At 49.6% G+C, this 16,489-nt stretch overlaps 1 protein-coding gene across 1 annotated transcript in view; it reads right to left on the reverse strand.

Annotated features, from left to right (window-relative positions):
- Positions 1-16,489, reverse strand: part of CSMD2 (CUB and Sushi multiple domains 2) — a 301,013-nt gene that overhangs the window by 53,521 nt on the left and 231,003 nt on the right. The window contains exons 37-43 of the mRNA XM_080381216.1: positions 12,445-12,541; positions 11,350-11,454; positions 7,468-7,586; positions 7,305-7,374; positions 4,889-5,005; positions 3,737-3,946; positions 1,896-2,084 (exon numbers count right to left, since the gene is read on the reverse strand). Of these exons, the coding sequence (XP_080237342.1) occupies positions 1,896-2,084; positions 3,737-3,946; positions 4,889-5,005; positions 7,305-7,374; positions 7,468-7,586; positions 11,350-11,454; positions 12,445-12,541 (907 nt within the window). The remainder of the gene's footprint in view (positions 1-1,895; positions 2,085-3,736; positions 3,947-4,888; positions 5,006-7,304; positions 7,375-7,467; positions 7,587-11,349; positions 11,455-12,444; positions 12,542-16,489) is intronic.

Raw genomic sequence — 16,489 nt, forward strand, 5'->3', positions numbered from 1 at the left:
GCACAGGGTTAAGCGCAGTGTCCCCTGCCTGAGCCAGCTCTGCTCCAGAAGCTGCGTAGCTGCATTAACCCAGCCCTTGGCTTAGGCGAACACGTCCTCCCTCCCCACACAACTTATTAATTCAGGCTCAGCGCTACGCTCGTGCGTAGCAACACACACCCCTTTTCGTGCAGGAGCAGCTCCACAGACTTGTGCCACCCTGGCCCAGATGTGATGTGCCAGATGTGAGGGCAGAGCCAAGCTCCGTCTATTCCCCGTCTGGTTCTGCTCTGCTTACTCACGTGGTCCGCCAAGCTGCGAAAAGCATGTGTATTTATGTAACTCCATACGCTCACTTTCCCAAACAAACACCCAAGAAACCTTGGGGGCCAAGTTCCTTTCTGCCCTGCAAAGCAGCAGGCAGCCTGCTGATGACTGGAAAAAACCAAAACTCCCCGGAGTGGTGCTGGAAACCTTGGCCTCTATGCATTTATTCCAGAATTACAGCTTCTCTTTTAATTAAAAGGGCTTTCAGATGTGACCTGCCTGGGAAAGGTGAGGCAGTTAGCCTAAGGCAGCAAGTCCTCACTGCTTGCTGCTATGCAAAAATGGACCGTTTAAGGCAACAGCTACAAGAGGGATGCTCTGCATTGACTTTAACAGCACTAACAGCCCACCAGGCGTGCACACGGAGAAAAGCTGCAAAAGGTCCACAACGCACCTAACCCCTCACCCCCCTCTGCTATCGGAAGCGCGGCAGAGCAAGAAAGCTACTTAAAAAAACAATAATGAAGGAAGAATTGGATGGTTGCAGCTGCCAGAGCTGATGCCTGAGGCAGATAAAGGCACGATCCTGCTCCCAGCAGCTCCCCGCCGCGCCAGCAGCACCCGGCTGAGCACAGGACACTTTCCCAGGTAACACACATCTCTGGTGCATTGCTGGGGTCACTGAAAGAGCAGCTGAGGATTTGGTTCTTTATGCTTTGTGTTCTCTGGGGTTCAAGGACTTAAAAGAGGAAAAATATCACCCCTCTCTCTCTTTCCCCAGTGCACAGTTCTTGCAGAGCAAGGGCTGTAAGGAGGCTGGGAGAAAGGTCAGCGCTCCTGGGAGACGTGGTGAGAAATCTTCAACAAGCAGTCTTGAACTTCTTAAGGGTTCACCTGGAAACCTTCTGAAATAAACCACACACCACTCAGCCCACTGGCCACAAAGGATGAAAGGCTGGAACAGCCATGGTGGGGTTTGAATAGAGAATTTGGTCATTTGAGCTTTGGTGTGTAGAATGCAGACCCAGTCGTTGAGCCTGCAGGGCCCTCCTAGCATACAGGCTCTTCAGAAAGGAGACCGTGCCTGAAGAATTCCCACCTGGATCATTTTGGAGGTGCCACTGCTGCCACACTACAGAAACTGGGCAGGGACACAATCTTCCCACACCAAGAGTCCCCAGAGCTGCAAGGGTCTTTTACCAGACACCATTTCTATTTCCCCACGCTAAATGAATGGAAGCTGAGCATTGCGGAAGAAATAAAGCAGACAAATATTCTTGCAACAGCCCTGGACCGTGCCGTGCTGGAAGCGCAGCTCCTACTGGCAGTAGCAGTGCAAGGGACAGCTAGAGACAGGGCTCAGCCATCGTGTGAGATTTAAACACGCCACCTCAAAAAACACACCTTGGTTTTAAACTGTTTTTTAAACTGTTGGCTTTGACCAGGCTGAAATATGTTGACGATCAACTCACGGAGAACATACCTCAGCACCTCAAAGCGCACATCCTCCAGTGATGCTTTTGTTTCCAGAGACACTTTCAGCCCCATTACCAAACAATCCCAAAGGTGGCCAGAACGAGGAGTTCAGGCTCCTTCTCCCCCCCTGAGATGCCCGTGGGGATGCTGCCGGAGTGAGCCCAGAGCCATACCTTCACACCTGGGCAGCGGGTGGTCCCAGTTCCTGTTGGTGCCGTGCTGACAGGTCAGGACAGGGTGGCCGATCAGCTGGTAGCCCGGTAGGCACTCAAACGAGATGGACTGGCCAACGTTGTAACCGGCTCCTCTTACAACACCGTTAGCAAAAGGTTCAGGGTCAGGGCATTCCTGCAGCTCGTAGGCTGGAGAAAGAAAAAAAAAAACAACCCACCAAACATAAGGAGGAATGTTTCATACGTGGTATTTTCTCAAAAAAGCAGGAACGGTACACCCACCGCACTGCTTGGCTAATTCCTCCTCATACAATGACTTAATTGAAGGAGATAAATTTTAATGAACCATGCACACGTCTGCATGGAGGCTGAGGGAAAATCCAGCTTCGCAGGAGCCTCAGACGTGAGCGCCGGGGTCTGCCCCGGTCCGCCAGCGCCTCCGAGCCCATATTCACTCAGTCACCCTGCACTTCGCTTCTAATTGGGAAATCTGCCTTGTTTTCCAACAAAACACGAACAACGCTGATGACGAACGCAAGTCAATTGGTTAACATGTTCCACCTGGCATTATAAATTATTGGGCAGCCTTGCTAGAGCTAATTTGCATAGCAATTTCCATGAGATTACCCAGAGTGCCTCACAGAGCACATTCCTTCCTAAATTGTGCAGCGGCGCATGAATTATATGGTGCGCGAACAGGACAGCCAAGACAAAATTAATGTTTTCAATTAAGTATGAGTAGCGGCTTTTATTGCTGTTTCTGGGGAGTCAGCCCTTTGTCAGTCCTTGGCTACATCACGTGGCTGGGGACACACACTCCACCTTTCCCACTCCTCCCATCTCTCTCCCAGGCACTAGCTGGACCACTTGGCTCCTGTGCAGCAAAGTCCATCTGAATTGTATTCGGTATGAAATACACGACCTGCCCCTGGCATCCTTTGCCATTTCACACTCCCATATGCCACGGACAGGTGGACAGAGGAGACCAAAAGGTTTTGCAAAGACATTCATTACGGCAGAGCTGCGGATTGAGCAGGGCCAGAAGTTCACGTTCTCCTTCTCTTTCACCAGGGCAGACTAACATAGGCAGCCCCGACCCAGCACCTTCAAAGAGCAGCAAATCCACGAAGAGACGGGGCACTGCCAGGACCTCGGGGCACTGCCAGGACCTCGGGGCACTGCCTTCAGAGCTCGGGGTGGCTGCTGCTCAGAAGACACCATGCTCAAAACTGGGGAGCTGCCCAAGGACTCTGGCTGGGTGAGAAGGCACCTCCATTCCTCCATCATCTCCCAAAACTACGCTCGAGGGCATCTTTTGATTTTAATAAAACTTCTTTCTCTCCTCTCACTCCAGGTACCCGTGGCAGCCCCACCGTTACATTCCTTGGCTCTTTGCTCAGCTGGTCCCCCACCAGCCTGCCCGACACAAGGCTGGGCTGCAGCAAACAATGCCTTTGGACTTCAGTGGAGACTGAAAACCACCACAGAATTCCGCAGCAAATGCACGGCAGCTGAGGGCTCCTCTCTTTGCACATGACACTCAACAGAGCCAAGTTCTATGTGAATCTGGCCAGAATTAATTCAAAGGCATTTTGCTGTCACAAAGCATTCTAGGAACATTCGTTATTTGCCGTAGGCATAAGTCCGGGTGAACAGATCCCAGTTATTAGGATTAAGCATGGCCTTCATGTAACACCTTTCCACTCATTTGGATTAAGTCCTCATGGAATTAATTCAACAGAATAGCAACAACCGTGATGCCTCCCCTCCCTCCACTGCCCTCTCCATCAGCACCCGGGGACAGGATTGTCCCACTGCAGTGCCTTCTCCAGCCTCCTTACCTTGGTATTCCAGCTTGAAGCCTGGCTTGTTCTGGGAGTGGTCGCTGTGGAAGTACACGGTGGTTTCATGAGACGTCGACAGGAGGGAGCCTGGGATTTCAGTGCCGCTGAACCGCCCGATGACGTTACTGGTGTCATACGGCCCATTGCGGATTTCGACAAAGTCATGGTTTGGCTCAGTGGAGAAGTTTAGGAACTGGATGTGAGCACCTGGAGAGGAGGAATGAACATGCCTCTAAAGCTACACCCGAGCCTCAGCACATCAGCACCGCTCGCCCAGTGATGCCCAGTATACCCTGGGCATCAGCAGTACATTTACCCTGCTGGAGGCAGAGGGTGCCTGTAGTTTCAGACAAGCTCAGGCTATTAACGCCTGCAGGTTCATGCTGCTGGAGCTCCTGTGCACACCCCTCCCTCTGCCTGACACCCGAGGAACTAGGAAAGCAGGCACAGAGCGACAGGGATCACCCCTCGCCAAAGCGAGCGTGGCCAGCTCAGACGGCAGGATGCGCTGAGCACCCCGGCAGGCTGTTTCCCCAGCAGCACACGGCAGCTACAGCCGGAGGAGGAGAGTTAATTCAGGAAACCGGGAGACTCAGCACTTCTTCCAGACATGCAACACTTCCACCTCCTGGCAATCAGGCACCCTGATGGGGCTGGCCTGGAGAAGAGCTGAGCTGGAGGTGGGCAAATTTCTCTCTTTACCAAGGGCTGGGGAGAGCCTAACTCCGAATGTGCTGATGCCTGCACGAACTCCAGCTGAGGCAGGACATAATCTGACACAAGCTCTGGTCACCTGTTCCATTTCTAAAGACTGATGAACTGGTGATGTTTTACGGCTATTACAAATGTGAGTAGTTAAGACGGGGAGATACACACTAAAAGAGGGTCTTACAGCCGATTCGGAGGCATGCCCACAAATCTGGATCAACCTGTTACATTCCACGGTGTCCTGGCATCACCTTCTGAAAAAAATATCTATCATTTCATAGCACCCTATAAATGCATCTTTAATGGCAAGTGTGATCAGGAGGTCAAACAGCAGTTTCTGTAAGTCATCGTGGCACTTGGCATCCAGCACGAACTGAACAGGGACAGGATCTCCCCACCACATCTTTTGTGATAGCATCAAACCAAACCCATCTGTCTCACCGAACCCCACCGGCAGCAATATCCTCCATGTGCAGTCCAGGTTGCTTGGATAATTGCCTGGGAACCCCGGGCTCAGGAGCACTCCTTCCATCTCTTCTGCCGTTCCTCCACACTGGGCTGTAAAATCAACAGTGTTAATGGTCAGGATCACTTAAGGGTCTTCTCTGGATGATGGCCATGGCCGGCCAGCTGCATGGGAAATAAAGCAATTAAAAACTAAGAAGAGAGAAAGGAAAGCCTCCTATGGAATTAGCATAAAGTTTGCGAGGCACTGCGTGGCCACATTACTAATGCATGTGCCTTTCTCCTGCCCTCTGGAGATAAAAGCCTGGTCCAGAGATCCAGTTTGGGCAATCACAGTGGGAGAGACAGATCTGAGCTGTGAGCGAGGAGCTGGCCACTCCGTTCTGCCCACAGCCATCGTACCAGCACCTATCATCCACACAGCACTTGTTTGAATTTTTAACCACCTAAAAAAAAAATTACTGTGAAGAAACAGACCGATTCTATTTTGATTCCAGTTCCCGTTACTTCTTTTTCTAGTTAACTGATCTACCTTGACTGCTATACTTGTCAATCTCTGGGCAATTACTGATAAATATAGAACAGAATGTTTGCACACTGATTGAAGTAAGTTCCCTATGAAGAAGCGAGCCACAGATGACAGTGCAAAATATGTTTACAAAAGGCATCGCGTAAAATTTAAATACAGATAGCATCTTTTCATGCTTATCTGGGTGACCTCTACCTTGTTACAGTAACACCAGCCAGCCAAATACACCCAGGCGTTCTCCTAACACGTTCTGACAGTGAAGGTACAGATTCCTTTTGTCCGGTATCTCATTATGTGTGTACTTGCTACTAACAAGGTTTCTCCCAGAAGGTTTCTCTTTCTTTTTCCTCTTAATGGCTCTTTAATAGAACTACTTCTAAATTATTTAGAAGTCAAGCATCTGGACGAAGCAGACCAAAGCAAATCAGCACGCTTTGCCAGGGAAGCAAGCTGTTCTCTGAGCAGGGCAGCAACCGAAGCCCGGGGTCCCGGGGGGCTGGCAGCCAGCGGCGCTCTGGACACTGTTTAGACACATCAGGGCACGTGATTAGCAGAGGACAACGACCCTCAGGGCTGTCAGCATGGGATGCTGTGGCATCCCTCGAAGAGATGATGGTCACTCACGATGAGTGCCATGTTTACGCCTCCCTGCATTCGGATGACCACCACGCTTGGGCATGACCGTCCAAACCCAGACACCTGAATTCAACTGCCCTGGTGCTCATACCGTGAGGATGCTGAGCTGGCACAGCCCAGCCAGGCCAAATCCTGCTGCACTGGGCGACCCATACTCGTTAAAAGAAGAAAACTTGCAACTTGTAGCTGCTCAGCTAGGCACTAGCTAGGTGATAATACTGGGATCCTCCTCCGTGCTGGGATCTCCCCACTCTAAAGCTGAGCTGAAGGGCTTCTGACTTCACTCAGAGCCAGTCCCACAGGCGTGGGTCCTTTAGCTCAGTTATCCTGCTGCAAATGCCTCTCTATTTATTCCTGGCCTGCAGATCATCGGATGAAAGAACTGTTAGCTCTTATAATTACTTTAAAGCAAAATGATGTAAGCTAGAACAGCAGGAGCCTGAAATAACTGTTAACTAAAGCTATTAAATGCATAAATGTCTCTCTCAGAGCTTTAAAATGTGCAGTATGAATATTAAACACCTAGACTTGCTAAAAGCAAAATATTGAAAATAATCAAAAAACTCCAGCAAGTTCCCTTCACCTCTGTGCCTCTTCTCGCAGGGCTTACTTCTTTCCTGGCGTGGATCGACTGTCCAGTGCTTTTCCCTGAAGGGCCAAAACACTCGGCATTCCCAGCCCTGCTCCTCAGAGGGTGTCACAGGCAAGGGGCTACACTGGCAAGGTCACATAGGACCCGCTAGATATCAAAGTGGGGACAGCAAGGCACCAAGTGCTGCAGTTCAGAGAGGCTGGGAGGTACCCAGGCTCCAGCACAAGACGCAGATTTAGTGATATCAAGATGCATTTCATCAAAATAAACCACAGTCTTAAGATCTCACTTAAGATGGAAAAAAACCCTCAACCCATAAAACCAACCTACTTACAGTATAAAGAAGTCTTAGGTTGTCCCTCTTGAATGACTTTTTGTTGAGGAAACCTTTTTTTATATTTTACATTTTATACTACAGCCACATTTTAAACATTCAAAATCAAGCATTCTGGGCAGCCCACAGGGACTTTTCCATTGAAATTCCCCCTGCAAAAGAAATGCAGATTTTTCCACACTGCCTCTCATTTCCAGAACAAACTTGCATTTCTCTAACTTAGCCCTTGACTGTTTTTTTTTTTTTGGTTGTTGAGAAGTGCTATAAATATCTGCTAGGTACAAAATACCAAGAGTCCTACCGATGCAAAGTGGCGGTGGGTAATTCCAGCGGCGGACAGTGCCTGGCATGCAGGAGATGTGAGAGTGGCCCTGGAGGAAAGGAAAACAAGACACATCGTTTGGAGAGCCTCCCCGTATTCTAGACGTTTGCTGTCATCCTTTTGGCTGGAAAACATTCAGTACCTGCAGCGCATAGCCTGGTTCACACTGGAAAGAGACGACGTCGTTCACTAAGTAGCGTTCACCAACCTTCAGGCCATTCCCAGGCACAGGGGGCTCCGGGCAGCTGGACAGACCGACGGCTGGGAAGGCAAGAGCGAGGTGAGTGCTCCAGGGAGCGGGGCTGGGGGCTGCGCTGAAGGCAGGAGGAATGGGAACACCCTCCCCTTCATTTTATCCCATCCCCTTGCTGACCAGCCACCTCCACCGCAGACACCGGGGGTGGGGGGGATTCTTGGATTCTCCACAAAGACACCCTGATGACGCAGTATTCCCTGTGTTACAGGGCTGGCCAGGACTCAGAGCTATCTGCACCTAGCACTCTCACTTTACCTACAACATGTTTCTTTTCACCTGCGAAGGCATCACAAATCACTTTGTGATTCATGGCCAAAAATGTTTTTGAGCTGAACCCTAATGCCTTGACAGAAGAGCTGCACTGGCACCAGCACATCCATCGCCAAGCAAAGACCGACTCACTCCCACCTGCTCATGAACCAAACTGGGACCCCTCCCCACCTGAGGTCCATATTCGTGTTGCGCCGTAGGTGCCTTCACCACCCAGGCAGCATCTGATGGGAGACTGGAGAGGATGCGAGGGAGGACTACCTGCTTCCCCTCGCTGGTGGTACCAAGGGCACACGGTATGTCTTATATGTAATTTGTCCCTTTCTGGGTAGAAGCAGTACGTTTTCATCCTCCGACCCTATTCTTCCTGTTTTCAATGACAGATTGAATTTACCATGAGATAGCAGCAGCAGTAAGCGCGGCTGGTCCCTGACGGTGCCTGCAGAACAGGCTACACAAAGCTCACTCAGTCCCGTTTCTCCCATTTCCATCTGAGCTACGTGTGCAACTGGGAATATCCTGCTGCAAACCCCATTAACAATCCCCGAGGTCGAGTGACGTGCTCTCCCTTACACACATGCCATCCCCTCATCCTCCTGCAACACCCAATGGTGATAAAACGAAGACAGGTGCCTGCATCACCTCGTGCCCACCGCGGCTCTGCTGCCTGCCAGCACCTCCCCTCGCTCTGAGTGCTGGCAGCTGCCACTAAAAGATAACCTTCTGCATCACTGCAAGGGCTAACACTCCGCTTAAATTCTGCAGACCCAGCTGAAAGCAGGCAAAAAAAAGGGAGAGGAGATGCTGACTCCTCTCCCGACACCTGAATCATGCTTCCCAGCAAGGAAACATGTAGTCCCTCCCCACATCTCCCTGACCTTCAAAGAGCCGATAAAGAAAATAGCTTTAAATAATTTCCCATTCAGATCAGTGGGCACTGAGTTTCAGTCGGTCCTAAATTGTTCTTGCTCCATTTTGGCTTTTGAGCATGGAGAGATAGGAGCTCTGCTTGAGGAATCCAGTGAGAGGCAACAAAGTGGTGTTTTAGTTCGCCTCCCAAAACTTCCTTGCACCGAACAATGACAAAACCTGAAGGCTCAGAGCCATGGCATTCTACTTGTACAAGCAAAGCAAAAAATGTAGTATTTCCAGCTGCCCTGAAAATCGACACCAATTAATTTTCTCAGCAACCAAACAAGTCTGATAATCCCAAGCCTCATGAAAAACCTGCACAGGATTGTTGCAGAGGGGTAATAGGATCCTCAAAGAACTTAATGAAACAGAAATGGAGAAGAAACAGTCACAGCAAGAGAATTTCTAAACGAACATCCACTTCTCCAGCTCCCAGGGAGCAACTTGGCACACGCCTCCTCTCCCCAGTCTTGTTGGTTGCAATAATCTTGCTGGATCCATTAATATGCAAGGTTTCAACCTGCAAACCCACTAAAACCTGGAAAGCTTAGTACTAGCTGGCCCTCTAAAAGCACACCGTCTCTGCAGTCAAACAGCTATGCCATTTCTGTGGACTCTTTATGAAATGAAATGCACTTTCAAATCTTATTTGCTGCTTTGGAAAAAAATAATAAACAGAATATTGGTTGGCTTCAGAGACAAACACAAGATTTGTGATCAGAACCAATTACGAGACACGGTGTCCAGCAAGAAACAATTATGTTTGCATTGCCCCAAGGCAGATTGCGTGAAGAGAGGCAGCAGTCCCAGCACATCTCTCATCAGCTCCCCATCACCGCTACTGATGCAGGAACACAGCCAGACCATCACCATGTATTAACCAGTCTCCCGAGAGCTGCATAAAGACCAGACTGGCTCCTGGCCGTGTCGCACCCGCGTCTTTAGTACACTGCAAATGCACAAGCCTGCTTGCTTTCCTGACTGCTAGCTAAACATTCGATTTAGATGCGCTGGATAGAGCTGAGAGCTGCCATTCTGCACCTGCTTGCTCGTACACTGTCTGTGCCACTGCTGGACTGTGTGTGAATAATGCAGGCCCCCGGTACAGCACCGTCGGTGAGATAAGAGCCACCATCACTGCGACCCGCTGCAGCTTGGCTGTAGCACACCTTTCCTGAACGGACATCTGCTTCAATAGCAGGAATCAACACACAGACGTGGGGGAGAATGAATTTTTGGCATCCTTATCCAAACCTGGTAGCCCTTTTGCAAGAGACTCTCTTCCTTGCCGTGTCTTCCAGTTTTAGCCAGGTTTGCTCTCTTACTACTGAGAATTTTTATTGTTTTTAAATATCGCCTCAGTATATCATCATATATAATGATATTCTCAGGTCTGGATACCCAAGAACTGAATGCATGAGACCTGCTGGAAGCAACACGCTGCCATTCTCCTGAGGTGCTGGCACGATCTGTAATGGAGGAAGCCACCAAACTGTCCAACACACCAGAGAGGGAGAAAGCAGCAGGTGCCCACGCTTTGGGCAGTGCCTCCTTTGGATCATCATCTCCAAGCTTCCCATTCAGCTCATGCCAAGGCGCCTCCCTGAGTTGGAGCCTGCAAAAGGAGGGTGGCCATGCATTCGTATCCACCACATGGGAAGTAAGATGCTCTCCAGTGTCTGGGCACTGCATCTCTAAACACCAAGCAGAGGGCGATGCCATGCCAGCAGATGAGCTGAACGAGGATCTAGCTGTGTGCCCTGGCAGCAGAGGCAGCCGATGCTGCCCTGGGCTGCGCAGACAAGAGCACGGCCAGCAGACGGAGGGAGGTGACTAACCCCACTCTACTCAACACCTAAAATATTGTGCCCAGTTTTGTGCCCCACAGCATAAGAAAAGCATTGATAAGGCAGACGGAGCTCAGCAGAGGAGCACCAGGAAGAGGCGGGGGGCTGCAGCAGCATCCTCTGATGAAAGGCTCCCCGGAGTGTTTCTGCAGTCTCCACCCTTGGAGTTTTTCCAAGCACAGACTGCATAAAGATGCGTAAAGTGAGTAATCTAGTTTTGTCTCGTACCTGACCCTGCTTTCAGCAGGAGGTTCAATGAGATGACCTCTGCGGTCCCTTCCAACCCAAATTATCCTACGGATCTCTCTCTAGCCCTGCACGCTGTTTCCATGCAAAGAGCAGGCAGTCCCTCCCAAACTCTGGCAAGCATCATTTTAGGCACTTCCCGAGCAAAGATGACAGCACTGCGTTGAACAGGCCAACTCTCCATGAATTTTTAACATTTTGGCCTCCACAGCTCCTCCTGCGCTACAACACAGAAACCAAACAGGTGCTGCAAAGTGCATCAGCAGCAAGACGAGGGTCACCCCATGACCCCACGTCACCTCTGCTGCATCTATTCTCCACTTCACGGTCACCCCCTCTCCGCAGCTTAAGAGCAGGGAACCACATAAGCATGATCCTCAAAGCTCACCGCCCCTTCCCCACTAAGCAGCTTCCACTCCTACAAGGCTACGGCTCTGTAACCATCTCCCCACTGCTCAGAGGAACTGCGAGATCAAGGCTGAGATGCTCTTACTTTTGTATTCCAGGTGAAAGCCAGCAGCAGAGACGCTGATATCCGAATAGAAATGCAGATAGAGCTGGTTTGAAGTGCTGTTCAGCAGCGCAGGCACTGTGGTTCCTGGGAAAACAAGAGGTGCACAAAGATACTGAAGAGGATTCTTTTTTCCTCCTTCGTGTCCTCGGAGACTAGCTACAGAAGAGGCTGAGAACAGAAAGTCCTTTAACTTAACAAGCTCTGTTGGTTTTGATCAGGTTCTAATGAGGCCAATTGAGAAATACCCAAGGCCTCTCCGCAATGGCCTTTTTCAAAGTCTACTGGTGAATTTAATCATGTGAAGTTTTACCACTTACAGACCAGACAGACTAAAAGCGTCGAGAAGGGAACCAGGGATGAGAAACAGCGTGGGTGGAGCTCAGGTCCCCCGCAAAGTCGGGATTCCTTCTCCTGCCTCCCTGCTTGGGAGCTGCTGCAGCACCAGGTCAAGGCAGTGCTATCCCAAAGGCAGAGCCGGGCGCGGAGTCGGCAGGTCTTTACGCACGACCCTTCTCCTCAGAAACCTCAGAGCGCTTTGAAGATAACTGGTCATTAGATAAGCAAGAACCGGGGCCATCGGCTTGCAAGTGGCTCTGCTAGTTGAAAGCTTTACAATGCTCTTGGGCTGCCGGCTGCTCCCTGCTCTGCTAAAAGCCACTGGCCCCACTGTCAGGCACAAGAAAGGCTGTTTCGTAGCCCTTCATCCATTTTGGTGCAACTCAGAGAGGTTAACCCGCCGAGCACCGTGCTCCGAGCTAACCCCACACAGCCCGGCACCGCTGTGCAACTCCCACCTCCAGGCTGTGGGGTCTTGCAAAAAAAACCAAACCCAAACCTCACCCCCTGGTTTTGCCTTTAAGGCTCTCTATCAACATTTCATGCAGGAGGACAGCAGCCCCATTCCCAGTTCAGCAAAGCATGCGATTCCCTCTAACCACGCACTTAAATCTGCTCCGAGTTTTTGAAGCACTTAAATATACGCTTAATTTTATGTACGTGCTGAAGTCCAGCCGATGTGAGCAGGAATGAAGCACGTGCCGGCGGGCTTCACCGAACACGATACTGAACACGTACCGGAGAAACTGCCCAGCATGGTGGCGGTGTTATCTCCTCCATCAAACACTTCCAGGGAATCCCAGTTCTGCTCAGTAACAAAACTGATCACCTGGATCTGGAGAGAAAAAAACAGAAGTAACAGTACAACTCCTGCATCAGGCTAATAAACCACAACAGCACCGATGAAAGGGCCGCTAATGAGGGCAGCAACACACCCTGGGGCCGTAAGTCAGCAGTGCTATTTATCTGTGCTGGCAAAACTTGGAGACCTATTGCCTCTGAGTACCACCACCTGGGTTACACAGCTGTGTCCCTGCAAACCCCATGCTTCTGAGTCAAGGGTGCTGTCTTTTGCTGCTGCAAAGGGAGAGCTCCTGTATTTTCACAGCTAATATACAGCAGCAGAGATTTGGAGCCTTTTTTTTTTTTTTTTTTTCTGTTTTGAGAAATCCCTGAAGACTTTTGCAACGCTTTCAAATGAAGGCAACCACTGGCAACCCAAGAACTGAACTAAAAACAAAGAAACCCGCATTAAACCACAAGGGTTTTTTTGATCTAATGAAGTTCTTGCCGCTGCCTTTTTTTTCTCAGCTTTTAGTCAAATCACTGAAGTCGCATTTTCAAATTTCCCACCTTTCTCTGCCATGCCCCATGAGGTTTGGAGGCTCAGGTCGGCCACTTGACTCTGTTTGTTAGAACATCAATGCAATCCTCAAATGAGTAACATCCTGAGATCTGATAAATCTGCATATACACTGAAAAGCAGCTCTTACACTCGAGCAAAGATCTACATGTAATTGCACAGATTTGTTTTCCTTGATTACCATTAAAATGGAGTCTGCTTTTATTCCTAAATGCTGGCAGTTCGAAGTATTCGGTGTCCCATTAAGGAAAATAAACTGTGCTGTAGATCAGGTTTGGTGAACTGCCTGAGTGAGTCCGACAGCAAACCCGAGAGAAAGCCAACAGCAGCAGAAAAAAACCCCAGCTTTAATCTGTAAGCTCGAGATGAAATTTTCAAACACTGGGTACCTCAAATTAAATTGCTAGGCCAACAACCTCAAAAAAGGACCCTTAGAGACAAATCAGGAGCACAAATGACTCGTAAGACTTGGCTCCAAATAAAAGGCTGCATTTCTTGGCACGCAGCAGAAGCTGCAGTGGTTCGGCACCGCTGCCGGTAGGATTGGGGAGAACGCCAGAACTTTGGCCATTCCAGCAGGTGGACCCCCCTTTATCTCCAGCCTTCACACATCTGCTCACTGCGGAGCCTCCACTCTTTGAGGGCTCTTTGGACAAAGATCTCCTGCTAAGCCTAATGCTTCTGATCTGCCGGGGTCCTGCGGAGTTCAGCGGAATGACTCCCTGAAGCACCGCGCTCGGCAGGATGCGTTCGCTGGACTGAGCACTGCCAAGGGATTTCAGCGCCCTGCACACCTTGACTGCACTCACCCACCCACACGTACCCATGCACCCACCCACCCCTCCCCCCGGTAATCCTGCGAAACCCTACCCCCCTTATTTCTGCAGTCTTCTTATCCTGGCTTTACTCATCCATTCCCAATACCCTGCTTGCCTTCGCCCTGCTAAACATAAACCATGCACATTAAAATAAAAAATAATAATACTAAAAAAATAAAATCAACCCCCATTATTTCTGCTGTTTTAACTTTTTTCCTCCTTGATTTATTCTGAATAATAAAGCAGGCTATAAAGTTCCTGCAAAGTTTGGACCCCCCCCCCAAAAAAAAAATAAATGTGGTGTTCATCTAGCAGAAATTGCAGTGACCCCTGCAGAGCCATTACTGATCACACTGACCAAGTCGATACCCCTCAGCCTGCATAATTACACCCCTATTGTCATTTGCATTATTGCAAGAGAACCTGGATTGAGAATGTGCATTTTGTTTGCTCTTACATTTTCTAAATTATTTATTCTCTTCCCCCCCACCCCAGCTTAACGGAATAAACATTTTTAAGGTCCTAATTCTAGTCTGACATGTGGATTCACAAGGGATCTGCATCTATTTACTGCCATGTATATAAATTAATTCACTCAGGAAGGTTTGCTACAGGAATGAATAATTCATAGCAGAAGTGCTAGCTCGTACACTGATTACATAAAAATCCTGCTAGTGACTCGCCGCTACCAAGAAAGCTTTAATTTCACCTCCTCCTCTGATTTACAGTTGTTTAACCTTTAATTGTTGTACAAAATGAGGGTAAACTGATGCTTAAATTAGTATCTAATAACACAGAACATCTTGTGCACAGAAGTGGGTGACCAGGAGAGCAGAGCCCATGTGAGCGGGGCAGGTAAACAGCCACCGCGGCCATCACCCTGCCTCTGGGCTGTGCAGGTCTTCATGGCCGCTCTTTTACTCCCCGAGGTCCAAGACCTTCCACGATGCCCTTTTTTTCCCCTAGAAGACTTCCAGTGGACATCCCGGTGTCACAAGGCGATGCGATCGCCAGCAGGCTGTGTCTAGGGGTAGAGCCGAGGGGCGGCTGGTCCAGCACGCCCATGGCATTGCATCCCCCACGCCGGGAGCAGAGATGGCAGCACCGCTGCGGAGCCACACTGGCTCTTGCTGAGCACCAGAGGAAGGGGTCAGGCTGAAAAATTTTTTCCTGCTGGAAAAATTCCCACTCTAGACCTAACAACTGTAGGGGCAGAGCACAGCCACGGGACACGCTTTTTTATTTGCCTGCCTTCTGTGTTACACCCCAAAATATTTATTTCCCTCGCAAGGGATCATATCCAGCAGGAAAGGGGCTCAAAAAACCACAACCACCAAGCCTTTAAAACACTTTGCCTTATGTTTTCCAGTTTTACATGCCAGAGCGCTGCGTTGGCACAACCAAAAAAGTGGGAAACTTAGAAGAGACACGCTTCTAACAGCCCGCTGCGATACGCGCTTTCCTCTAAGCGTAACCGCCGGGCAAAAAGACCTCCAAGGGCTGAGAAGTGGCAGCGAGGGTTTGTATTCAGGACGTGGCAGTGCAGAATACAGGCATCTATTTATATCGCTTTAAAAATTAAGTGAATTATCACCTCCTGCTCCCAGGAGTCCCCAGCAACTCGCCAACTGCCTCAACTGTTCAGATGTTTGGCTGAGCAAAATGGATCTTTCTTGTCACCGGGGGATTTTGGGAGCAGCTAAAATTTCAGATGAACAGGGAAGTACTGACAGTGAGCTCTGCAGCTTTTGAAAACACTCTTTCAGACGGCTTCGAAACCAAAGAGGGGAGCAGAATTTGTCAGCCTGGACACAGAGGGCTCAAAATATTTCCCCCGGCTTGTCCTGTTCTGCTGCGAAAGCCCCCACGCGCTGCTCCCACCAGCCCTGTCCATGCAGGTTTTGGTGCTGGGTTCTGATGGTGGGTCCCAGAACCCCCATCTGGGAGAGCAGGACTGTAATCCAGCAAGGCAGAGATGATGTTTCAATAAAACCCTTGAGATAAACACGACTGCTGTGTGCCAACAGCCGGGAGCGCTGCGGAGAGGGAGGAACGCACCTACAAATCCATTAGCCAAGTACATGATGGAGAAATAAAAGCACTTCAGGAACAAAACCCTCGCAGACAAAGTGGTAGAAAGAAAAAAGAAACCCTCTGATAATGAGGCCTGTGGAATGAATGGACCTGTTAAAGAATCCATCTCCTGTGCGTCAAGCAATGTCAGCGCAACACACGGCGAGATGCTTTCTGTGAGGACAAGGCACGTGTGTGCTGAATGGGAACTTTATCTAAGGTTTGGTCTCTGATGTTGGGCTTAATTCTCAACACCCTCTAGCTTGCAGGACGATTTCTGCAGAGAAATGATAAGGACCACAAAAAGACCTGAAGAGAGAGCTCATTTACCTGGAGACAATGAACAGCAAAGCTGTAATTGTATAATCATAGCGCCGCAACTCTGCTGGCATAACAAATCCACGCAGGCACTCCGAGCAAGCAACTCTTCCTCGGTGTCGCTTACATTGCTTTCAACATTGCATAATTAAGCAGTATAAAGATATATGCCCAAAATACTGCAATTATTTTGTTACACCAGAACAGCCAC

Source organism: Falco punctatus, assembly GCF_963210335.1.
Source record: "Falco punctatus genome assembly, chromosome: 3".
Lineage (NCBI taxonomy): Eukaryota > Metazoa > Chordata > Aves > Falconiformes > Falconidae > Falco > Falco punctatus.